Source organism: Musca vetustissima, unplaced genomic scaffold (assembly GCF_032173495.1).
Source record: "Musca vetustissima isolate MV318-11 ecotype Yass unplaced genomic scaffold, APGP_CSIRO_Mvet_v1 utg90517, whole genome shotgun sequence".
Lineage (NCBI taxonomy): Eukaryota > Metazoa > Arthropoda > Insecta > Diptera > Muscidae > Musca > Musca vetustissima.
The window spans coordinates 2,551-29,579 of NW_026888116.1; the positions used below are offsets into that span (position 1 = coordinate 2,551).

The 27,029-nt window shown below is 33.6% G+C and overlaps 3 protein-coding genes across 3 annotated transcripts; 1 reads left to right on the plus strand and 2 right to left on the minus strand.

Annotated features, from left to right (window-relative positions):
* Positions 1-6,101: 6,101 nt before the first annotated feature.
* LOC133335938 (uncharacterized) lies at positions 6,102-11,719 on the plus strand. The gene is made up of 5 exons (XM_061544231.1): positions 6,102-6,157; positions 9,157-9,341; positions 9,408-9,531; positions 9,601-9,946; positions 11,375-11,719. The coding sequence occupies exons 1-5, from the start codon at positions 6,102-6,104 to the stop codon at positions 11,669-11,671; spliced, it is 1,008 nt and encodes a 335-aa protein (XP_061400215.1). The 3' UTR covers positions 11,672-11,719.
* Positions 11,720-14,571: 2,852 nt separating this feature from the next.
* LOC133335943 (NADH dehydrogenase [ubiquinone] iron-sulfur protein 6, mitochondrial) lies at positions 14,572-18,205 on the minus strand. The gene is made up of 3 exons (XM_061544237.1): positions 18,065-18,205; positions 17,745-17,921; positions 14,572-14,648 (listed from the first exon to the last, which is right to left on the minus strand). The coding sequence occupies exons 1-3, from the start codon at positions 18,200-18,202 to the stop codon at positions 14,580-14,582; spliced, it is 384 nt and encodes a 127-aa protein (XP_061400221.1). The 5' UTR covers positions 18,203-18,205; the 3' UTR covers positions 14,572-14,579.
* Positions 18,206-20,809: 2,604 nt separating this feature from the next.
* Positions 20,810-25,963, minus strand: LOC133335942 (sorting nexin-2). The gene is made up of 8 exons (XM_061544236.1): positions 25,795-25,963; positions 22,384-22,505; positions 22,167-22,321; positions 21,923-22,092; positions 21,741-21,857; positions 21,229-21,672; positions 20,932-21,084; positions 20,810-20,867 (listed from the first exon to the last, which is right to left on the minus strand). Exons 1-8 carry the CDS (start codon positions 25,954-25,956, stop codon positions 20,817-20,819), a joined length of 1,374 nt encoding a protein of 457 aa, XP_061400220.1. The 5' UTR covers positions 25,957-25,963; the 3' UTR covers positions 20,810-20,816.
* Positions 25,964-27,029: the final 1,066 nt, after the last annotated feature.

Sequence of the window (27,029 nt, forward strand, 5' to 3'; positions counted from 1 at the left end):
CACTACCAGAGTTTGTCCACGTACCATCACTTCGCTTAATACTTCCTATGGATTTTGGATCCTTAGATAGTACTCTGCGGAATCTGGCCGCTTCGTTGACTCCTTCGATCGACTCACTATAGCAGACCCAAGACTCACGTTTAGCTTTCTTGATTTCGCCTTTGTACCTATTGAATTGTCTTTTATAAACATTCCAATCTGTACTGAGCTTTGTCTTACTAGCTCTATTATAAGCTTTCCTTGCAGCCTTCCGCAAGGTTGCAAGGTCTTGTGACCACCATACCGGCTGAGATTTCTTCCCAGGGTATGTTAGAGGACAAGAAGCCTCATAGCTCTTCAGAAGAGTGGCCGTGGCATTTTTCACAGCTAATTCAACATCCTCAGTCGTTTTGAGATCATTACGATCCCGAAAAGAGACTGCTGTTTTAGCTTTGAATTTGTCCCAGTTCGTCTTCCGAGGATTCCTATAGGGTTTCTGTTTAGCTCTAGAGGTAGGAAACTGGAAGGATATGAGTCTATGATCCGAAAAGGAACATTTCTCAGACACCTCCCAGTTTACGACCCCAGAGTCGTCCATATTTGTGAGGGTTATGTCGATGACTTCACCTCTCACTCTATTAACAAAAGTTGGTGTATTGCCTCTATTGCAAATTCTAAGATTATAGCTAAGTATAAACTCAAAAATGGACTCACCTCTTGTATTTGTGTTGCTGCTTCCCCAATGGAAGTGATGTGCGTTGGCGTCACATCCGATGATGATACCACCAACTCTGTCCATCTCCTCCAATAGGCGGCATACCACAGTACCGGGTGGGTCAGGAGCCTCATAGGGAAGATAGACGGCAGAGACTATCAGTGGCTTCGTGGTACCTCTGTTTAGTCTTGCTGTCGTCATATCTCCATTGCTGAAATTAGAAAGAAGCATTAAATTTAACTCCTTTTTAGCAAGAATACACGTTCTCACCTTCTCTCCATTGGAGGTAGACAAAAGCGTGTATTTTGTGTCGTTTCCCCATTCCATAAACAAGCTCACCCTTGTTCTTACTCAAGTACTCCTCTCCCGCAGAATCAGTAGCGAACTTCGCGACTACACCGCCGTTCCTTTCAAACGAGGCGAGGATTCTCCACCTCCTCGTCTGAAGGCCGTCGTTCTGCTTCTCCAATAACCTCAGTGTCTTCTCCAGCCCCTTGAAAGGTTTTGGGATAAACACCGAGGTTACCATACCGCTCGGTATATCTCGGACTGCTACAGCTGCCAGACGACCACCCTCCCAAAGGGGGTCCAAGCTGTTGATTGTCTTCTTAAGAAAATCTGAAGTCTTCTTAGTGCGACAATCATATTGGGGATACCCCAATCACACAATAATTTCTAATTCCAGTGTCAATGCAGACAGATTTAAATTATTTATAGAAAGTCTTTTGGAGAAAATCAATTTGGAGTTGGAAAATTCGTTCATGATAATGGATAACGCTCAAATACACAAGCGACATGACATAAAAAATTTGATCGAATCCAAAAGATGCAACCTTAAATTCTTACCGCCTTATTCTCCAATGCTAAATCCAATCGAAAATGCATTTTCAAAAATAAAATTATGTGCAAGAGCTGAGCTGTGTGACGTTTCAATGGAACATAACATTGTTGATGTAATCGAGCGAAGTATTCAAAAGCTTACTCGGCAAGATTGTTCTAACTACGTTATGGACATGGTTTTGAAAATCCCACAATCTGCAAGTCGGGAACCTCTTCATTAAGATAAGCAGTTACCTTATCATCAACAATTTTTTAAATCAAATATGTATTTCGCATTTAGGACCGGGTATTCAATAATTGTTCTAAAATATTTATTTATTAAAATGTCAAGAAATACCCCAGTTTGTATTACTATTTTTTAGTTTTATTTAGTAAAGATATAAAATAAAATCACAACGAATTAAAGAATATTTATGTTAATTACATAGCCATACAACTATGTTTGTCAATATTCTTTGATTTAATTTTCAAATATTGGTTTAAAATTACTGCAAATATTATATTTCCTTGGATAAGAATAAAGGATTCATTTAATTTGGAAAAAGTTTCATTCTATTTGTAAAAAGTTCCATTCTATTTGTAAAAGGTTTCATTCTATTTGTAAAAGGTTTCATTTAATTTGTAAAAGGTTTCATTTAATTTGGAAAAGGTTTCATTTAATTTGGAAAAGGTTTCATTTAATTTGGAAAAGGTTTCATTTAATTTGTAAAAGGTTTCATTTAATCTGGAAATGCTATATATGGGGCTTGGTGCACCATAGGGACTTTTGTGCAGATCGAAATATTTATAGGGACTATGGCACACATCATTCTACACTCAATTCAGTAGCCTATACCAAATTACGTGCAAATCGAAAGATATATATGGACTTTGGTGCACCATTTACCTTAAATCGGACGAAAATATATATGGGAGCTATATCTAAATCTGAACCGATTTTTCAATTTCAATAGGGTTCGTCCTTGGGCCTAACAAATGAGCTGTACCAAATTTCATCCAAATCGAATTATAAATGCGACCTGTACTTTGTTTACAATTTAACATGGACAGTCAGACGGACGGACATGCATAAATGGATTTAAAAAGTGATTCAATGCATATTCTCAAAAGCAGCCACGTGTCTATCTCGTTTCCTTTTGCCTGTTACAAACATATGCACAAAGACATAATACCCTGTACCACAGTGTGGTGAAGGGTATAAATATTAAATGATAATATACCCTATCATCTATTAGAATGTTCCTTTCGATTTAGTAGATATTATCAACTATTATATGTAGATTTTCATCGCACAAATTATTCTATGGGAGATCCAAGAATGTTGAACTTATAAAATCGAATATACAGTATTTTTCGGATAATTGACCCTACGGTTAATTGGTTTCCCCGCTTAATTGAACCACATAATAGGGCAAAAAATATTGCATACGAAAACATATGTAAATTTCCTCGCATAATTGAACCCTGTTAATTGATTTTCCCGTTTAATTGGTTCAAAATTCATGCCATTAAAAATAAATTTCCTCTTATTTTTCATTATTGACTAATAATGTGGCATTTTTATAGACCCATAGTTCCATTTAAGAATATGCATAGAATCACTTTCTGTGTCGATTTATGCGTGCCCGTCCGTCTGATGATTACATTGTATGTTATATATTTTCGTGCGATTTTATGTAAATGGTGCACCAAAGCCCCTATATATTTTTCGATTTGCACGAAATTTTGCATAGAATATTGAATTAAGTCTAGCATGACGTGTTTTAAGTTTCGGAGAAATCGGTTCCAATTTTAGGTAAATGGTGCATTCGTTTGTAGAATGGCATATGTAGAGATTGATGTTAGTCAGTTCACATAAATATAGATAGACATAGATCACATATCTAAGTTCGTTCAATTTCATGTCAATGTTCCTTCGAAGAACGATGTCTATTAGGATACATATGTAGAATACACCAAAATGGCGAAGGCCCAGCCCGACTTTATTACTTTCATTATTGGTTTTCCATACATATTTGACATCATTTATGAAAAACACTATGGTTTACATTTAACCGGATTTCGTTTACCCAGTGGGTTTCAATTGTCATTTCCTTTGCATATATGTCAAATAAATCCTCATAAAGTAGGTTAACCCCGTAAAAAGCTCTAATGTACAAGGAGTTGTACATCTCTACTAATTGAAAACATATGTTTATTGCTATGGAAAAGCCGCGACAATAACATTAGAAAATAATTTCGCCGAATTATGCGTGATTTCTGTAATTGAACAAACAGTTCAATTAGGCGGGTATTGGATAATTGGTTCCTCGGTTAATTGAACAAAAAATTGTGCAAATCTTGATGTGCAATTAACCGAAAAATACTGTAATTGTATTTTTAAATGAGCAGTGCAACAGTTTAATAAACTGGCTGTTGGAGTAGATTCTGTAGCTGGTTTTCTATTCCCTTCTCATATTCCACCATGATGCGGATTATGGTGTGTACGCGATCCCCACGAAAGGAGAAGTCGCCCCCCCCCCCTCGGTCGGCAGGGGTGGGAAAGTGAGGTGTGAGAACGTTCATAAAACTACATTGATCATCATCATACAAGATATTGTTTTCGAATTAGTACATTTCTTTTTATTAGATGTTCAACAATAGGTGTGTCTGGTTACTTTTCCAGTAACATTTATTCAGTAAGTTATAGTTCAGAGAGTAAGCCGTTTTTAATATTTTTTGCGATAGTAAGATTTAGCAAATAAACAGCTGATTCAAGAAAACATTTGATTTGCGCCAAAATAAACAACAAACGAAGGACGAACACAATAAAAGAAAAATTGATTTGGTATGTTCCCCGGGAACATTTAAGCTTCCCGCATCAATACATTGCCCTGTATTTGGAACTTGCCTAAAATATATAAGGAATTAGTTTCTAATTTAATGAACGTTTGCATTACTTACGAGTTTTCTTCCATTTTCAGTAATTTTTATACAACTTAACTTCAAATTGAACTTTGCAAATTAAAAAAATGTTTTGAAAATTGTTTGTGTTTGGTCATAAAACAGCTGATCCAAAATTGGCTGAGTTTGCAAAATCTTACTGCATAAAATTTTTTCAGTAAACTCCAGTTTGTTGTTGTTGAACTGTCAAACTTGCTCTCTCGCTTGACTCTCATTTACTGGATTTTTGTGTAAACAGACAACATTTAGTAACAATTGTTACCAAATATCGAGTAAACAGACAGAGCTAATTTTGGAGCACACAGTCAGCATTGAAATGGGATGAAAATGCCGAGTTATATTGAAAGTTTTTTTGTCTTTACTCCTCCTCCAACTAGTCCACTTTCTTCTTAGTATAGAAGGTATAGGACCATATATCATGCGTAGACAAAGTCAAAAAAATCTTTAAAAATCGACTTTAGCTTCAATAAGTTGATATTTTGAGTAGGCCCGCTAAGACATGATAGGTTATTCGTATATTTCGTCTAATTTGATAAACATGTGTTAGTTAAGCAAAGGCTTAACAAATCGCCATTTTGGAAAAAATTGTTAAGCCCGTGGGCGTATTATACTTCTTAAATTGTGTCTTGCTTGTGAGCCGTCCGAAGCCACATATATTGTAAGTTTAATGTATGACCAATATGCTTCATTCCCAATAACAAATTTCACCTAGCGACAGGTAGCCAATAGAAAATAAATACGAAGGAAACAAACCTAACTACATAAAACAGCTTCCAGATGTCGCCGCAATATACAATAATAAAAATAAGAATATGTCAAAAGAACAAAAAAAATAAATAGTGTTGCCACTGGACTATCTTCTCGTTTATGACATTTCTATCGTATTTAGAAAATACACAGAGAGAGAGAGAAAACAATTCTCGTAAATAACATTTTTTGAAATAAACAATAAAAATTGTGTGACATAAGGGTTGTTGGATACCAACAAATCATCCAAAATTTATTGTAAAAAACAAAACATGCGCATTACAAAACAAACCATAACACAACTAACCACGTAAAAGCAAGCAACCATCCATCCAACCAACCACAGAGAATACATGAATATTCCTGCTCTCGCCTTACAACTAGATCATTTCATACGGTTTTGACAGATTAGTTTGGACAGACGTAAAGGACAGACGTATTATCGTGCGGAAAAATAATCGGGAAGATATTGTGTAAAAAAATTAGTTGGAAAATTGCAAGTGTTTTTCAGTGAATATAAGTGCAACCCCAAGCAAAATAATAGAACAAACAACAACAACTGAGAAGTGTCAAGAAAAACCAACAGACAAAAGAAAGGAAAACAGCAACAAAAACATTCGAGCATATTCTGCTGCTAGCACAACGAAAAGAAAAGATTAAAAAGCTAATTACAAAAACAAACTGCAACAAGAATCTGTAAGATACTTGGGGGTTTTTTAATTTCTTTTATTTCCAATTTGTTGGTGTTTAATAGTTTTTTTCCGGGTAAATTCTCGCTATCTTTAATTTGTGTGAGTGCGTACGTGTGTGTGTCGGCATCGGCAAAACAAATATCGCTTTTCCACTATATTTTTTGTATTATCTTTGAGAACGAATTATGGATATCCTAAAGAAAATGTTCCAGCAAACTGAGGAAGACGGCAAGGAAAACGAGTAAGTACCAAACAGACTGATTTTGCTTGTACGGTGTTTTATTGCTAAGCTTGAAAACTTTTATTAATACGTTTCAATTCTAGAGATGATGATAAACTATTTTTCAATTTGTCGATAAATAGAATTGCATAAATGCATAGGCACCCATCATAGTCTTTTTCTATAGTATATGTACGATATATAGTAAATGAATTGACCAGCTGATAGAGAATATAATTTCAAATAATCTATCGTTCATAAGAGAACAAGAAGAAAATCAATAAACCAAAACAGCAAATTTTTGCCTGTGTGCCTCAGCAGCAGATATATCTATAAAATTTCCTGGCCAACAAATTTCTGTTGCGGTGGTGCGATGCCTCCTCCGTTTATCGTCCGTCTAATACACACGCACACACATACTAACCAAATATATATGGACCATTTCAGTATAGACAATTTTATTGTTATTGTTGCAAAAGTTACCATACCATTCACCCGTAAGGAAGGATGTATGCACGGTTGGTTGGTTGATGGCAAAATGGAGGCTGCGCAGTACCAAACTTTTTCAAAAGGAAAATTTTTGAATTACATTTCTACAACAATTTTGTACATAACATAATGACCTGGGATTTTATTGCTCACGAAAGTGTTCGTCCTTTGAAATTGTTGTAAATCTAGATCGCTTTGTTTTTTTTTTTTTTTTTTGAGGAACTATTTATTTATTGTTGCAATAATGGACCTCCAAATATTTGATGTGTTAAGTAATAAACAAAGTTTTCTAATTCTGGTGTTGGCGTCTGACCAGAGTATACATAGGAGTCTTATATCCGCGTCCGAATACTGGCCACCCATAAAAATTCTTATTTATAAACCACACATTACACGGACATTAGCTGTTTCAAAATGACTGCCGAAATGCTTTATTTATTTTTAAAACCTATGATATCAGTGTCCTATACATCTGGAAGTTTGAACTTCATTAATCATTGATATTTTCCACTTCTTCTGGTACCTCTCCCACAAAATGGTATTTTTTTTTTTTTTTGGAAATATAAGTCTAGCTAGGATTTTGCTGAAAACTCAAATTGTTTAATATTGGATCGAAAAGAATTTTTTTTCTTTCCTATAGGGTATATTCTATTAAATTGACATCATTCTATCTGATTCTGGGCTGACTAAATGATATCCTTACAATTGCATGTCAATGTTCCCTCGAAGGAACAAACTCATGTCTTTCTGCAACCTATGCTAAATTAAATTTCATTCGGCGTCTGCGTACCATGGGACAAATTTAGCAAAATTGATACCCGCTATTCGGTACGCGGCACTGTTAAAAATTTAATCTCAATCAAGACCCGTTCGAAATACCTATGGAAGCTATGGCTGCATCTCCGCCAATTTCAACAAAACGCAATAACGTCATTCAATTTTCAATTTGATACGTTGTTCAAAATTTCGTGTTAATCGGACAAACATTAGGAGTTTGGTGCACCATTTATGTAAAATCGGAAGAATGTATATGTCGGAGCAAAATCGAAATCTGAACCGATTTCTACAAAATTTAACACACAGTAATTCAGTACGTTGTGCTGAATTTCGTGCAAATCGAAGAATATTTAGGTACTTTGGTGCACCATTTTCTTTAAATCGGACGAAAATATATACGGGAGCTATATCTAAATCGGATCCGATTTTTTTCCAATTTCAATAGGGCTTGACCTTAGGCTAAATAAATGAGCTGTGCCAAATTTCATCCAATTCGAATCAAAAATGCGACCTGTACTTTGTTTAAAATTTAACATGGACAGACGGACGAACATGCATAAATCGACTTAAAAAGTGATTCTATGCATATTCTTAAAAGGAACCATGTGTCTATCTCGGTTCCTTTTGCCTGTTACAAACATATGCACAAAGACATAGAGTAACTTCGGGTAATGTGGACCAACATTTACATTTAACCGGATTTCGTTAACCCAGTGGGTTTCAATTGTCTATTCCTTTGTATATATGTCAAATAAATCCTCATAAAGTAGGTTAACCCGGTAAAAAGTTCTAACGTATATGCCGTTTTATATTTCAAAAAACTCTAAACTCCAAATAAAAATAATTTGGCGGGTAATTTGGACCTGTATGTGTGTGTGAATGCAAAAATATATGGGTTCATATTTTGGAATAGCCCCCATTTAAGGGTACACTCCATTTGTGGTATTTTGAAGGTCCTTGCTTCATTATCTAACCGAAACACCTGTAATTTCGCATATCGAGTTTTCAGATGATAGAATACCTCTTCGCATATTAAATGCGCCTATGTTTCGGACTTGTCCTCATGTAAAGGTCCCACTTTTTTATAGTGGTCCACATTACCCGACATTAAATATCGACTTCAAAAATGAATATAAATTAAAAATCACTGATTGTAATTACAGCTAAAAATATATTTTTCTTAAAGAAAACAAGAAAACACATAACTTCTTTATATTCTAGAAAAACAAAGTGCTTGGCGATTTTGCAAAAAGATTCGACTATTGTGCTAAAAAAAAAAATGCTCGAATTACACATTTACAATCAGAGCTACATTTTCTACTACTAGATATTCAACATTGCAATTATTTATTAAAAACCAAGTTTGATGTTTGTTTTCACTTATTAGGAAAACATTTATCAAAGCGGCATTGACATATTTCAGGCATTTTCTTAGATAAGGGGGTTTATATTGCCTTATTTTCACATATTTGAAGCCAACTCAATATATCAGCAACATCCTAGCTGTGCGCTATATATATATATATATATATATATTAAATATTAGATGCACCTTGCACCGGTAGTCCGGTCGTCGAAAATATCGATGAAATCGGAGAATGCCTTTAAAATGGCAACAAATCATACAACAAAACGGTGTATATTTGGCCCAAATCGGATATGTTAAATAAAGTTCTATAGTTCATATAAAAATAATGGATTTCTTTTTCCCCAACCAAATACTAATTGAGTTCCATGTTTTGAATAAATTTCAGTTCCTTAGCCAAGGATGAATTCCGTAAACCACAATGGTTTGAAGAGGCCGAAACCGATGATGAATTATTTGATGATGATCGTAAATTTGCTTTCCAAATATTCACCAATCCAATGGAGTTGCAAAAGCATTTCGAACGTCAGATGCAACAAATTTTGGAGGCGGTTAGTGAAATGGATGGTGGAGGTATGCATGCAAATCATTATTGACTTAAGTAATACCAACTAATAATTATGTTTCATTTTGTTGTAGACAAGAACATCATTGTTGAAAAGAATATCAAAGAAGATTATCTAAAGCCGGGATTTGAAAGTGAAATATTGAAAGAATTTGAAAAGCAAAAAGCTAAATACTATGATACTGATTTAGATGGAGAGTAAGTATAACATTTTTTTAGAAATGTTCCTATTTATTTAATTATTTCCTTTTTTATTATTTTGCATAGAATCTATCCAGATCAATTACATTCGCTACTGCAACGTTTTGCCAACGGTGAGGGAGAAGTTATGAAACATTTACATGATCCAGAGACACCACCTGGTCATATTTTGCCGCGCAACGATAACAAAGCATTCCGCAATTGGAATAGAAAACCAAAAATGAGCGATGAAGAAATTATAATGGGTAGAATTCATGGTACCCTTGATGATGACGAGAGTCAAGAGAAGCATAAACGTGCACCACCGCCTCCAGCATTCCCACGTCGTCCGGATATTATGACACCAATGACTCCGATGATGCCGAGAGGTTCATTTGGTGGTGGCGGTGGTGCCTTTGAGGGGACTTATAGTGTAAGTTGAGATTTTCAAATACTATTTATGTACAGACTTTCTATTTATGGAAATTTTTATTCCGGCTTATAGAAGAAGAAAGTGAAGGATATTATTAGGCCGTTCTATTTCGAGTTCTTTAATAAGTGTTTTTTGTCTTCTCCATAGCCACAATAGACGAAATTTTAAATAAATCAAAAGACATTAATTGATAGAAAACCTTTTTTAGACCTTCTATGCATAAAATTCCGTTAATAAGTCTTCTAAGAATACAATTGTTATCATAGTTCAGCTATGAGTAAAATTATTTATTGGTCTTCTTCTATATATATATATATATATATGTATATATATATATGTATTTTGCAAGAATCACAGCGAAAGACCTATAGATGAAATATATAATAACCCAAAAATGTTTAACAAAAAAGTATTTTGCTTTTTATTATTTTAGAAAAATCATTACAAAGAACATAGTTTGGTCTTTTTATAGTTACCATTGGAAAGTGATTTGGCAACGATTTCAATAAACCACGGCATTTTTTCGCGAGTATTTTCTCACATACTGGACCAATATTACTGGACCATACAAATTTCGAAGTCAGAAAATTGGGTTTCGCGAATTTTTTTTTAAATAATTTGTTTGTCGGATTTTGGTTTTTATATATAAACAAATTTGGGATGTTCTGAAGCCGAATGACTATGTTTAATACTCTCATCTTAAGATTAGGACGAGAAAATACCAAATATTAAATGAAATACTGATGGAGAATGTACTGAATTTAAATGTGAGAAAATACCCACGAAAAAATGCCGTGATGTAATAGAATCGTGGTCAAATCGATTATAGTATGTGGTTAACCGCAATTGTAACTATAAAAAGACCAAACGTGTTCAATGTAAAATTTTTTTCTAAAATAATAATAAAAAGCAAAATACTTTTTTGTGATAAACATTTTTGGGTTATTATATATTTCGGCCGATATCTTCGAGACCAATAGGTCTTTCGCTGTGATTCTTGCAGAAATACGATCTAAATATGTCCACAAATGTACTCCATCATACATAAGTCATTTTACATCTTTAGTTTGCTGGCTTCAGGCGTATATATTGGAATTTTTTCAAATTTTTATTGAGGCAAAATACTTTTTACACTCACTGTATATATATATATATATGATTTTATAGATGACAACATTTTGAATTATCATCTTTCAATGGAAAATATTCGATTGGTATTTTAGAAATATGGATATGAATTCAATTTATAGAGAAATAAACTTTGACAGGTCTCTACTGTAATACGATTTCTTATGCACATCTTCTATAAATATAAGTGCTACTACAACTCTCCTATAAAAATTTTTATTCCTCTTTCTACTGGACTTCCCGGATCATTATTTTTCTTTTTTATTAAAACATATTGGTAATCTTCTTGTTTTTTTACAGGGTCCCAAAATGTTCAGTCAAAGTGTTATGACTAAAACCATACGCAAACCGGATGGTACATATGAAACAACCAAAATTACCCAAGATTCACAGGGTAATAAAACAACAACCATTACACGAGTGGTTGATGGCAAAACTGAGACCATAACGACATATGATGGAGCCGCTGCAGCTGGCCATGGTGGAAAGAATCAATTAAAACAATTTGCAACAACCGAACCACAGGCTCAAGTCTATTCGGATCGTAATGTTTATGTATCCAAAGAAGGTTATGCCTTACCACGGAACCTCTGGTGACCAGTGGTTGGCCAATTGCAGATCACTGATAATTTGCAAATTAATTTTATTATTGCCCAATATCAACAACAGCAAAAACAAAAACATGATAAATTGCGTACAGCAACAGCCCCTCCTCTATTTATGGACACTGTTATTATTGTAGTTTCTATTATTATAATGATTGTAGTAGTAATGGCTTTAGCTTCTTTAAAATCAACAAAAACAACCAGAAGAACAAGAACAGCAAATATTTATTATTTATCAACACCATTAACACCTATCGTCGTCTCTAATGATATTTTAGTTTATAGATTACCACGAATTTGGTGTTTTAGATGAAGAAAATCTTATTGAGATATAAAATGAACACAACAAGAACAAAATGAAAACTATCCCACATGAGATTGGGACACTTTTTTCAGCAACAAAAAAGCTACAATTATTACAAAAACATAATGACTTTTTTCACCCACCCCAGCAGTTGAACGAGTCATTGTTGATTTTGTTAACAATTGTCTTTATAATATTGTTTGGAACATTCTGTAACAATGATGGTAATCTACATACCATTGTTATGGAATGCAGTTGCAGCCAGTTTGTGGTTGACTGATTATTGTTGGCCAGCTGGCTGGCTGGCATAAGCGGGGATGTACACAAATTCTTTGTGGTGCATCACCAGAAACACACTTGGGATAAACAACGCAAAAAGACAACAAATATGAAAAACTAAACGAAAATAAAAACTTTCAAATTCTGTGCGAAGAAGTATATTCTTCTACTGGTAGTTTGCAATATTTTCTAAGGTTTTTTTTATTTTTGTATAATTTGTCTTTTTTATTCTTATCTCAAGGCTCTAAAAGTTAATGATAATTTTTTGTTTGCATTAAGGGTCAGGCCATATGCATGTATGCTTGAAGCAAGAAATTATATTGAAAAAATTAAAAAAAGACATTAATGCAATTTGAATAGCAATATAATTTAAAATCTTTTATTTTTTTATTTTGGTTCTACAAACCAAAATTATTTAACTAAGCTTTGAGAATATTTATTAAATACACTTAGGTCTTTTTGCTCTCTACACCACACTGTAGTACAAAAGGAAACAAGAATATGCTGTCATAATTTAGAGGATATACTCTTTCTGTTTTGATTTATGTATGTCAGCGTATGTTCGTTTGTCGGTCCATGTTCATTAGTGATTCAGTTTGTCACTTGTTCTTATTTACATTGAACCCTACTGAAATTGGTTTTGTCCGATTTAATGTAAATGGAGGCACCAATGACTATGCGATCGTTAACATTTTTACACAAACGTCTGAATAGAATTATAATCAAAGGAGACCTTGTGACATATACCTAAAGTATGGTGTAGGGTTTTATATGATCTGTAATGTTCGACTTTAGTCCTTCGCTCCTTTGTATATGATATATTTGAATATTCTATTTTTTATTTATTGTTTGTCCAATATTTTCCAAAATTTCCAGTGTTTCAAAAAAAATGTTTCGTTCATTTTCTGTTCGGATTTTTTAAAGGATAAAGAAAAAATTTTATACCTCGGATTTTTTAAAGGATACGACCAAAATGAAAAAATTTTTTATACCATATTTTTCAAGGAGTTTTTTTGAACCGATTTCTGTTTGTAAGCGAATTAACATTGTTTTAAATTTTATTCTCCCAAAAAAAGACCTAAGAGTATTAATGAAAAATAAATAAAACAAACCAAAGTTTTGAAAAAGTATTTTTTTATTTTTAATAAGGATTCGTTTCTTAGTAGTTAATCAATTAACATTTTCATAAAAATAGTTCACACACACACTCTCACAAATACACAGTCAGTCGTCTGTCTCAATAATGAAAGTAAAAAAAGCGAAGCAAAAACAAAAACTCATCTAAAATACCAAATTATCAATATCATTGCTTAAAGTAAATGACATAGAATATAATTTTATCGTAACAAATGGCTGACGTCGTGAATGTAGTACTTCAAAAACAAGTAATTTAAATGGTAAAACATTGCAAAAATGAAGTCAGCCAACAAGTTTAAATTTTCACCATCTTGATGTTGAACTATTATTTGAAATAAACAATTTATAAATAAAATCTGCTATAAAAAAACAAACACGACAAAAACTAATTTTTTCCATACATCACAAAAAGAAAAGCGAAGAAGATGAATTAAATTTTTTTTTTATTAATATTATATTTTGGAATACAAAACAAAAATTATTTACTTTTAATTTTTGTTTGTTTTATGCAATATAAAGAAGACAAATTAATATATAATTTTTTTTTTCTTAAATGTAGATTCATATTTTTTTATGAAATAGTTTACTTTATGTTGGAGAAATTTAATTTCTCTTTTATTATTTCATAAGGGTTATTTTTAAATAATTATTATTTTTTTAGTTTATAAAATAAATTTTATATGTTGTATGAGCATAATCTTTTTAGTTTTGTTTTAATTTTTCCATGCCATGTAATTTAAATTTGAAATGGAATAAAATTCAAATAAACGGCCTGTTTCTAAAGGTCTCAATGGAAAAATGTAAATCTTTTGTTTTGCAATTGTTATAATTTAGTTTTGATTCGTTTTGTAATATGTTTCTTTGTTTTTCTGGCAACTAATATAATGTTAAATATTTTTAATCGTTTACTTACCTTGTCGATGAAATTCCCAAAAAGTCACCTTTCTTCAGAAAATAGATTAAATATTTTTGGGGACTTTTTATTTACTCTATCATCAGCATTTGGTGATTATATTGGCCAACCAATTCTTATGAAACTTTCTTTTAGTAGTTAGTGTAGGAGACGATTAAAACAATTGATTTTTAATTGTTTTGGGCTTTTCAGATTTTACATCATTTATTATTTATTTGTAATATGTATATTCAACAAAATTATTTCAATTTAATTTTCTAATTTGTTTTAATGGTGACCATCTTTCTTCACGAATCTGAGACCACAATAGCCACATGTGTGTGCACCAGGTTTATCCTGAAAATAAAAGGGGAAAGAGAGTGAAATGTGGTAAGTATCTTATTGGAATCAAAAACATAATAAATATTACTCGGATTTTTGTATACTTTTTACATATTTAATATATAAATATTTTGACGAACAAAAAAATATATTTCGTTGAAAACTGAATAGAATTTTAACAATAAAACCCTACTTAAAAAGTTAATTTTCAATAAATCGATAAAAAGCTACGATCCAGACAATAATGTTGTGCTGGTACTTTTGTATGTTATGTGTTTGCTATAATTTCAAAATCCGCTACATTCTTTGGGCTGTATTGATATGTTCAATAATCACAAAAGTTATAATTTCAATGGAAATCCATCAAAGAGGAGAGGAGCTCATAAAGTATATTTTCTTGATCAGAAAAATAAAATTTGTATGGCCCACAGTATCGCCGATTTTGGCATTCCGTACTTTTGCAGAAAATATTCAAAAATTGTTAATGTTTTGGCATTGGCCAGCTCTAAAGGCGGTTTTACAAATCGATGTGGCTGTAAATTGGCAGCTATTTTAGAATTTTATAGACTGGTGGATTTTCGATTTTTTGAAGATGTTAGCCGCTGTTCTGTGTAGATAACAAAATTCTTCGCAAAATTTTTCCAGGTCCATGTTTTGACCTAGGCCCCATATATAAACGTCACAATTCATTTGTAGCATATTAAGAGTTCTAGCCAAATGTTCAATTTTAGGTATATTTAATGCACCAGAAGGATTGAACTGATGGGTCGCCTCTTCGGACATGATCTAGGTTTGGTAAAAGTATTATGATGTGCAATGTTTGGGTCAAATCCGATATTTTGACTCTTTGTGAGGAGGTACTAGAAGGAATGTACTAATATATCTCACCATGCCACAATATACAGGACTGGTAAAAATATTAGGTTGTTCAAATTACATATTACAAAATAAATTTTCAGCAAAATTTTAACCATTTTGTGTGGAGGTTCCAGAAGGTGTGGACCGATATTCCTCATCTTCGAACTTGATTAATGTTTGGAAGAAATATTACGATGTGTAAAGTTTGGATGGAATTTGTTACTCCCTTCGAGAGTTATCGTGCGCAACAACTAGCCAGGCAGACGGATGGACATTTTGTAAATTCACGCCAAATAGTCTGCAACAGATTTGGTCAAAAAAAAAAAAACATGGGGTATGAAATCAATTTTTCGATGAGGCACATTTTTGACGTATCAATGTGTATATATCCTCATTAGCCATAATAAGGCCGGGGGCATAATGATACATCTTGAAAATGTTCCAAGGTTAAGGATGATACAAAGCAGACTCCCTGGCCATCAATAAAGCAGTCGGACAAAGAACCTGGGATTTGCAACTTCAGACCCGTTACAATATATGTGTGGACATTAGACTACCAAAACGACACAATTTATAAGATCCAATGCAAAACGTTTATGCTAGGTGACTATAGAAACCCGAATGCAGAACCTCCAAACAATTTGATTTGTAATTTACGCAGTATAAAAAAAACAGACTGATTTTCATCAGTCTTGACATGCTCGTTTGCCAAAAGAATAGATGTTTCGTCAACGTTTGGATTTGGAATTGATGCACTTGTAGCAGATACAGCTGCAGGTGCCAAGGCATCCACACTTAGAACAGCCGGATCACAATCGCTTGATCTCGACGATCCGTGGCTTGTGACCTCGATTGCCGCCGGTACTGGGTTATTAATTCCCTGCACCGTAACTTTATTCTTTTTGTTCCTTTTACCCATCGTAGTTAATTAATTTAAGGGCACTACCCCGATCCATTTCCATAGCCCAAAGGGCCAAAAGCGATTCAAAAAACAACAAAAAATAAACTACTCCAAAAGCTTTGGTCCACTATTCAGTTGGAGGGGTTCAGAACCATTGTACTTCAAAAACATTTTTATTATTATTATTATTCCATTATTTGGGGATCCATAGGGCAAAGGACTTCAATATTATATCTACTCTCAACCACTAAATTCAATTTACAGTTCAAATATCTTATTATTATATCACCAATAAAAAAAATATAATTTATTATAGTTATATTTATTTAAAGGTTTCCACAAAGTGCTGAGAAAAGTTGACCTAGAAGACCTAGGCCAGTTTCACTCTGCATCCGCCTATAAGAAGATTGACAACTCCCCAAGCCCTGATTAGAGCGATTACAATTATTGTGAATAGGAAATCCATATCTCTGGAGATATAAGAATTCCGGAAAGATCTTGCTTATTTTGATTATGTTGCATACTATTTCCCAGTTATTCGGGTTGGTATAACTACGCAATCCCCACTTAAAAGGGAAGGCACCCACTTTCCAACCTTATTTTGATTATGTTGCATACTATTTCCCAGTTATTCGGGTTGGTATAACTACGCAATCCCCACTTAAAAGGGAAGGCACCCACTTTCCAACCAAAATCCGGATACTTGATAGTCTTAATTCTGGCTGATTGTCAGATATTTAGAAATATATTAATTTAATTAACAACAAATTTTGAATTTCCTGGCAAGAAATATTTTTAAACTTTTGGAATACATCTCTTATAGAATCGAATAAGATTTTTAGTATTTTGGAACTTCACTTCTGATGTCACTGGCATCAGGATGAAAAGCTCTACCCTTGTAAATATGTCAAATTTTTTCGACAGGTGCTCTTTTTCCGTTGGTATCTTCTAAAAATACAATGGACCAAGGGTCTCCGAGCAGTGGAACAACTAACTTTATTCCATCAGTTCAGCTTCAATTAACCTATCCTAGCCCAAGTTGAAACTACAAACCTGAGTTGTGTGTTTCTGTTATGTTAATAATATAGGAGTCATTACACTGACCAACAACATGTTAATTAATTGTGATCTTCACTAAAAATTCCTTAGCATTCAACGCTGAGCTCGTGATACTTTTTTCTATGCTACATTCAATTTTTTTATATTGTATTTTTTATAGATCGAAGATTATGACGAAAACATTAAATCACATTTCGAAAAAGGTAACCGTGATGTCTTGGCTCATATTCACTGAAAATCTCTGTTTTTTCTTTATTAAAAACGAAGTTTGTGCATTCCTTTTGCCAACTTACCAAATTAATATAAACCTTAGGATGACCCAATGGACCATCACCACCATCACAGTATACAACACGTTCTGTGCATTCTTTGGGAGGAATTTCATCGACTAACTTAATACCCCAGTTTTCGTTGACGTAACGCTTGGCATTGTTGAAACGGACATTGCGATAATCCTTTTCGTCAAAGACCTGAAAAACAAAAAGTACCATCCTTTATATACCAACATACATATAAAATTTTATTTAGCAAAGCCCTCCATAGCGAAACGTTTGCGTAACACAACGAAGAACGCTTTTGATGCGCCCCGAAGCGGTTCTATTCTTCAACTTACTTGACCAGTATGGGTGACTTGTTCCAAATCTTTGCGTGTTGAATATGAACGCACGGGACTGGTGGCCAAGGGTGCAATCAAATTCTTGCCATTCTTTGAAAGAATCGACAAATTGGAAACAACTTTGCGGCAGGCCATATTGAAAACACAGCAAAATGCAAAAAATTTCACACACACTCGAACCAAATGTTAAATGTCAAAACCAGCTGTTGTTGTAAAATGTCAATTTTTTAATGTGTAGCAAAAGCGACACCAAGCGGGCAATAGAAAAAACTATATGATAAATAAATGAAATTAATTCACTTCAGATGACAGTTATTTCAATGCTTTTTAAACGTTTTATAGAAAAAAATTACCCAATGAGTTCTTAGAAATCAACAAAAGTTTTTACTAGTCCTATTTTCATAGCGGGTAATAAGTTAAGACAAACACAATTTTTGTTTTAACTCTCTTAAGTTGAGCAAAAACTATTTGCTCTTTTCGGAACTTGCAATAATCTTATATTTATTGGTTTTAAGGAAGCATACAACAACTACGACGTTGCATCATTCCGTTCTGAGATCTGACGTCATGATCATTTCGGCTGTCAATTACCGCAATGATCAACAAGCCATCGTTGAATTCCGTGATCATAACTCCAAATATCGCAAAATGAAAATGGGAATCCTGCCATCCTCCATCAGATGTTTTAGTGGTGTCGATTATTGTACTGTAATTTTTTCAGGATTACATATTGACGTGGTAAGTGCGAAATTTTATAGCTTTTTAGCCACAAAGACCAACATCTTCCGTAAGCTACTCCTCTGCAAAGTCAACTTCTTTACAACATGGACGCGAAAAGACAATTTAGAAGTTTAAATTTCCAAAAGCAAATAGAGGCCATCATTATGGACTCACTTTTACAGAATGCCACTTTTTTATACCCTCCACCATAGTATGGAGGGTATATTAATTTTGTCATCCCATTTGTAACTCATCGAAATATTAATTTCCGACCTTATATAGTGTATATATTCTTGGTCAGTTCCGTAGGTGTTGATTATTTCCGTAGGTGTTGTCTCCATATAGGCGTATTCTACCATAGTATAAGGGATAGTAGTTACTCGAAGTAGTCAGTTTACCCTACAAATTATAGAATTTTAAGACGATTTAGCCATCGGTTGTAAACATTAGTGATAAAAAAATCAAACCTGACGATAATGAAATATGTCGGCCAGCATTTAGGCATCTCCCCCATATTATTCCTCCTGAAGGAAAGAATTGAGATTGGGGTCGAAATTGGCATATGTCGGTCATTTATTAGGCACGACCCTCTTATAATTATAACTCCAAATATTCGATAATTCCTTCACAATGCAATCTAAATTGCAGTATGAGGATTGTTTATTCTATCATGCGTTATAAGTAGTCCACGTTAATCCACGCTTTGGGGTTTACAATGGTTTACATAAACCGGTTTGTAGAATTATCGGTATGTTCTCTAATTTTCATTTCAAGTATCTGTCAATATATAAGGTATCCACTTTCATTTGGAAAAGGTACCAGTCGAGCAGAATTATATCACGTCTGCATGAGTTACAATCATGTTTAGAAGAATTTCCCGGCCTTGGGACTCGCAACTCATCAATTCCTATGCAATGATAGAAGGTTAATAGGTTTCTTGGTCATTTATTATCGTTGATCCCCATTCCCATACTCTGTGCTATTGTAAATACAAAATACGACACATGGTTAACATTATTTACAGTTTATTTTTTTATATTATAATAAAAATTTGTTTTAGATTTCAAATATGTTTTTTATATAAATTGAAAATAATACATTTTAATAAATGTGTTGTTGTTGTTTATTTTATAGTCATACATAATATATTCATATTATATTTTTTCCTTATAGATGTGTAATATGTTTCTTAATTCCCATTTTTTAACTCTCATTTTTTCTAATACAAACATGATAATATTACGGTAATGTGTAAAGGCCAATTATTTTGCTGTTGTTGGTTTTCGTTTACAGTTAGGAGTTTTTTTGTTTTTGTCTAATACCGATTCGATTTGTTTTTTCTTCTCATTAGAACGATAACATGTAAAAAAGTTTTATTTTACTATAAAAAAAGATTAAGGCAAAAATAATAAGGTTATAATTATAATAATAATTTGCAATAACATAATAATAATAATAGCAAACTTTGAAAGTTTCATGGAAATACATAGATTTGTTTTTGTAACAAAAAATAATAATATTATTGTATACAATTTACGAGATTTTAAATCTGTGAGAGTTTCTTAAAAAAATTGCTGGAACGTAGTATGCGTGTGTTTTACCTCTTGTGGTTCAACACAGAATAAATTGAAATAATTATATAACTGAGGTAATCATCTTGAGATGAGAATTTGCACAGATATTTTAATATTGTAATTTGTTGTTTTTGATAGCAACACTCCTTTGACTCCTCCGCATTTTGAGAAATGTAATCGCCTGTAATAAGCATGGACAATATACAAAACAAAAAAAAAAAATATCAATTTCATTGGTGGTAATTTATCAAAGCCATTGTGTTTTGTTGAGGGTTGTCTTAACGCATTTGGTCCCACGCATAAAAGGATATTTCCCATAATCCAAAAATTTTAGCAGTCATCACATGCAGTGGCATTAAAGGCGGCAAATATTTGTAGTTATTTATTTACGAACCACAAAAAGTAGAAGAAAATGCGTTTTGACTTAGTTATTGGGACGACTTGATTTTCTTTTTTTAAACAATCTCACGGGCACTTGGCACAAATGATTCCCAATAGCTTATTATCTACAATGGTTCAAAATGTTAATTAATTAAATTAGCATTTATCAATTACACAATGATGCGTTACCTGTTGTTGATGGGCCATTTGATCTTCCAAATATTTTACAATATTTGCCTTGAAATCTTTTATTCGATTTAATTCAAAACGTTCCATTTCTTTCTTAATTTCAGTTGAAATTTCTTCAAATTGTTGTTGACATCTTTGGACTTTAACTTGCCACTGAAAAAATATTTTTTTAATATTTGCTTAATTAATAATAAGGTATATTTTTTAAATCATTTTATCTCAGGTTGGTTTTCTTTTTCAAATGATATTCTCTTTGACTGTAACATAAAGTTTATATTCTATGTTTCTCGAACTTACCTCCTCTACTTCCTGATGTGCTTGTTCCAATTTATCGGCACGATTATTTAGCTCATAACGACCACGATTTTCACGTCGTTTTGATAATTGCATTTGTGCATGTTGCCAGTTTTGAAAAACTTTAACACGTTCATGGAAAACCGATTTAATTGCCACAAACAGACCCAAATAATCTTTTATGAATTCCGACATAATATAATAATCGGAATTTGATTGTTCCGAACGTAAAATTTCAATTTTCTCTTCAACATCGGCCAAGGATGATAAGGCTCTCGAGAGACCAGTATGTTCCTCGCAAGTGCTTAGCATGGCAGCTGATTTTGCCACCAAACCGGTAAGATTGGCAAGTTCTTTGCGCGTGGTAACCAAAGATTTTAAAGCGGAATGTAATTTTTGTAGATTATTATCAAGATTTTCGACTTCGGTTATTTTGTCATCAAACCACTGAGGAGAATAAAAATTAGTTTTACAATAAATTTATATTAAATACCAATTATAAAAGTTCAACTTACTGGATCATTTTCATCCATTTTATATGTTATTTTATTAACAGTCTCACCAACTTTATTGAATAGACGCACCACAGCAGCACCACTTAAGGCAGCAGTGTTAACAGCACGAGGTAATTCCTTTTTTAAAAATAGATATATTATTACTTAAATGTGTATATAGTTTTCATATTAAACCTAAATACCTGATCACTTTCTAAAAAGTTAATGAAATCCAAATCAACCCTCAGTACTGGATGTTGGGCAGTGCGGTTTATGTAACGTTCTAGTGCGGCTCTACGCTGTTCCACCCATTCAACATTTGATCCATTGCCAGGTTCATTTTGTTGGGGACTTATTTTAACTTTTGTTGTGCCTATTTATGAAAAAATAAAATACAGTATAAATATACACACATACAACAAATTAAAGGACATCTCAAAAACTTACCAAAAATATTTTTCGAAGGAGCCGGTGGTACAATTTTGCCTAATTTTATATACTTGCTAGCCAGCAGCGAATGTATACCCAGAAAGTCACTAAATCGTCTTAATGTACTAAATTCAGTACGTTTAAATTTAGGAATGTTGGTTTTTGTTGTAACCCTAATTAGAAAAAAATACATAGTTAATGCGTTTGAATTGTGGATTTCAAATATTTTTCTTACTTGTATGTCAAATATGAACCCATACCATCACCAACTTTTTGTGGTTCTGATACAGTAATTTCTATAAAGTAATCACCATTATCCGACAAAACATCTTGCATGTTACTTGATGAGATGCGACGCTGAAAAAATATATAATAATATAATAAATATTTAAAGACGACGAATATACGGGGACGACAAATATTTTGAACATTAATTGTATAAAAAGCGATGTCAAGAGCTTGAGAAATGTTCATGGCAGTTGCAACTCAAATGTAGTTAAGACTGAACTAAACAATATTCAAATATATATTGGTGCTTAGGTGATAATACGAAATTTCGTGTCAAACGGCCTGTAATTTGATTACAAAGTTATAATGGACAGATTCAGCTAGTCGAGATATGATGATCTAGAACGAATATTCGGTGATGATACAATGAGTTTGTACCACAAACATACTTCAAATAATCTCAAAACATAGCTATGTAGGGTATAAAACCTATTTGGACTCTGACAAGATTTGTCATGAAATAATCTTTACACATTAAATTCAAATAAATATCGGTTCGGATGACGCAACATCACCGATCGTAAAGTGTTGTTGTTGTAGCAACTGTCTACATGTTTGTTGTATTTTCTATTATTCTGGTTCTGACTCCTCTGTTTCCAGGTTCAGGAAGGTTGCAATCTGCATCGGCTGCGTCCAAAGAGATTCCGGAGAGAGATGAGTGGGTTTAGCAAGACAGTTAAATAGATGTAGCGTATCGTGTGGTCAAAGTCAACACGCAGGGCTGTTTTTGGAACCGTGCTGACAATTTGGGCCCAATAGGAATTGAGGCGGCTGTACCATCCTTATCTTAGTTGGGCTAAAACCACTCTCGATTGTCTAGGCAGCTGTTGTTCTTCGGCTTCTTCACATGGTATTGGTCCATTGTCTGGGTCACTGCTTTCGTGTGAATGCCGGTAATTCCTGCTCGATAAGCCTGTTGATCTAGGGGTTTTCTTTCTCCTTACATGCCTGGGTGGGGGAATCCTATCCATAAGGTGATGGCATAGATGACTCCTGCGATAACACCCAATCGACAACATTCTGTTGTGACGATGTACGGGTAAGACCATTGCCTCTTCATGTAAACGGTCCACTGGCGTCATAAGGAGGCACCCTGTCGCAGTTCTCAGGGCGGCATTCTGAAAGGTTTGAATGTTCTTCCACTGCGTATCGCTTACATTCGCGAATTACACTGGCGTCGCATAGCTTACCACCGACCGACCTATTGCATTGGTCTCTTTATCAGCACCCCAAGATGTGCCGGTAAGCGACTTGACGACTTTGTTCATGCTTCTCATCTTATCGCAAATAGCAGTGGCTTGCGCGGACGACTTAAATAAGCTATCGAACGTTACACCCAAATTTTTGGTATAGTTTGTGGTCAGAATTAGTGCACAATCGACCATGAAGTTCAGAGGGACGGCTTAATTTCAGCTGTCCATGTGGTAAAATGAGTGGCTCTGAATTTGGCTGCGGATATCTTCATATTCCTCAGATGGAAGAACTGTACTAAATCTGCAACATTTAACCATTAACAGATGTCACCGACAATTGGACCCGACGACATGATCGTACAATCATCCGCATACATTACGATCTCTACGCCGTCCTGTGGTTGTGGAATTTCAGAAAAGTAGGTTAAATAGTTCCGGAGATATGACCCCACCTTGGGGGACTCCCTGTTTCATTCTACGGGGTTTAGACTTCTTGTTTCTGAATTTCACATATGACTGGCGACCAAACATGTACTTGATTATCCAACGTTTCAAATTAGGCCGTAGTTTGGTCTTCTATATATATCCTATATCTCTATATATCCTCGAACAGCTTGGCGTGATTAACAGTATCGAAGGCTTTCTTGACTTATCGAATCTAGGATCAGGTTGATGTTCTATCTGTAGCGAGGTATGGTGAATTCTCTGAATTATTCCGAAGTTATGTTAAGTGCGGTATTCAGAGGTCTGAAATAGGATGATTCAGATTCGAGAAAAATTACATCCAGCTAGTTTACATTAGTTATCAGAATGGGTGGCCCGATGATAATATCTAGAAACCCATATTCCGGTGGAAAGAGCTATCAATATGTATTCCCTTTTGTACCAGACGTCGAATGTCTTCCAGAAGAAAACTAATGTTAGGATTCCCTGTCTCAAAAGTACCCAATCTGGAGTAGGTACTATAATTTAATGCATATTGTAAATCTTATTGGCCTTTATTTTTTTAAATAAAATATAAATAAATAAAAAATTCTACCCTCATAGCCACAAGATAAGTCTGCAAAAAAAAAATAATGCTAAATCCCCACATCCAATCCTGGTGGGACCCTTTTTCTCAAAATATGTTCAACAACAGACTGATCAAAATTAGGAAAAAATTGGGGTTTTTCGATCCGGATTACTGAGAATTCTCAAAATACGAATTATCGCGGTTCTATCGTACAAAATTAGTCATAATTATATTTTTAGTCTACACTTATCAGAAACTCATTACATTTATATTATCTTTGCGCTATGTTTAGAATGAATCATAATGTTGCGTACTTATGTCCAAAACTTTGAAAAAAAAAACAAAATTATCAATCAATTCTGAAGATAGACAAAATCTAAATAATAGTCTATGGACAATAACTGATATCAGTAGAACATCAACAAATACTGCAACCAACCCTTTGGTTTCAACGGAAATAATGACCATAATCTTTCGAACCGCTGCAGTGTTATGCATCACAGCAAACCGAAATATATATACAATACAAATATTATAAACTAAATTTGCTGGACTTGAATGGTGATATTAACCTGATAAGCAACAAATGAAATAAAAAAAATATACAAGACATGCAAAATTATTATAAAATAAACAAAGGATGATTGAGCAAGTTAATAAATACATATTTTATAAATTTAATGCATGTGTGTATTGTGGTGTGGAGTATAGAATAACAAGAGCAATGGGTGAAAGAAGAGGCGGAGGGTAGAGCGGTTGCAGAACCTAACGTAGTTGTATGCACAACCCCAACAACAAACTCTATTCAGTCTATTCAAAGTCGAAAAGAAATTACTGCAGACAGTTCAGTCCATTCGGATTATACTCCGCATCATTCCCCAGCCTAGTTGCAACCGCAAAGAGCATAATATGTTGAACACCACAGACACCGCCCATCAATTTCTTTTAAATTTGTGTTTTGCTTTTCTATACATTCTTTACACCACAGATTACACACACCGATTGAAGAGTAATGAACGCTTTTGACACGCAAGCTATTAACATATTCGTCAATTATTAAATCTCCTGCAAAAAGGTACACAGGACGGCCCCATTACCCATTGCGATTGGGTGCAACATGTTACATTTCGTGTTCTATCTAATCCTTACTTACATGTATTGAAGATTGATTTAAACCATTATTATTTGAGGCCGGAGATGGTACTTCTTCTTCGTCTTGCTCCTCTTCATTGTTCGAATCGCCACCATTATTTATATCAACATCGGCAAAATCGCGTTGCATATTTGATATATCATCGACATTTTCCATAGACATGATTCTAAATTTGTGACTGGATTCTTCGATACGAAAATGTTTTGTTTATTGAAATAATATTCGGTTAGTAATTGAATTGTTGGAATAAAAAGATATTAGAGAGGCGGCGAACTATATTCCTCCGTATACAGTCAGCGTTGAGTGCGTTTTGTAGTCGAATGAAATGACCCAACCAAATTTAAAAACGTTCCGCACATTGCGAATAGATGGGGACGGCAGAGAATGGCTGATAAAAACCAAATTGAAAGATAAATGGAAGGGAACCATCAAGATGTTTACGAATGAGTGTGATGCATAACTTCGTGACATCCGTCATGTTTAGAATAGGAAGAAATGGAAGAATGTCAATCAGCTATTGGATTTCGTGAAGGGAACTAGTTCATGACGTTTTATGACGTTTACAACCGGCAAGAATGTAATGGAATTTTGTCATTGTTCATCGTTTGCGTACAAAATAGCAAAGATTGGAAAAAAATTGTGATTTATTGATTGAACAATCGTTTAAAGATATATTCTATCTTGAATTACAATCATATAAATCCAAAAAGTGTTACAAAACAAGGTTGCACACGAGATCAGTACAACTCTTCTTCTTCGCGAGAGTTATATTAAAGCAATTTAATGGATTTGATAGTTTATGTCAATTGTCTTATTGGATCTGTCGATAATGCAGTTCTCGGTTTGCCACCGCACACAAGGCTAATGTCATGTACAGACGAGCGTTGTTCGCTCTCTCGTTTGTTGTTCGACCCTTAATTATGAAGTAATTACTAAGTTCCCCATACAAAATTGTCTGAGTGAACACCGATTTTTGTACGAAGTTCAATTCAAATCACTCTCTGAATAACGAAGAAATTTGTCCATCCCTAACAATTGAGAGTATTTTCATATTTTCATAATTAAGGGTCCATGGTACAATTATAAAAGGTAACAGCAAATCCCAGCTGATTTGATTCCAACGTAATACTAGTGTCAATATGAATTTGACAAATTATGTTTTTTAAAATCACCCAACAGGAAAATTGGGAAAGCATACAATTTGAAATTGTTATTTATTAAATGTGCTCTCGTAT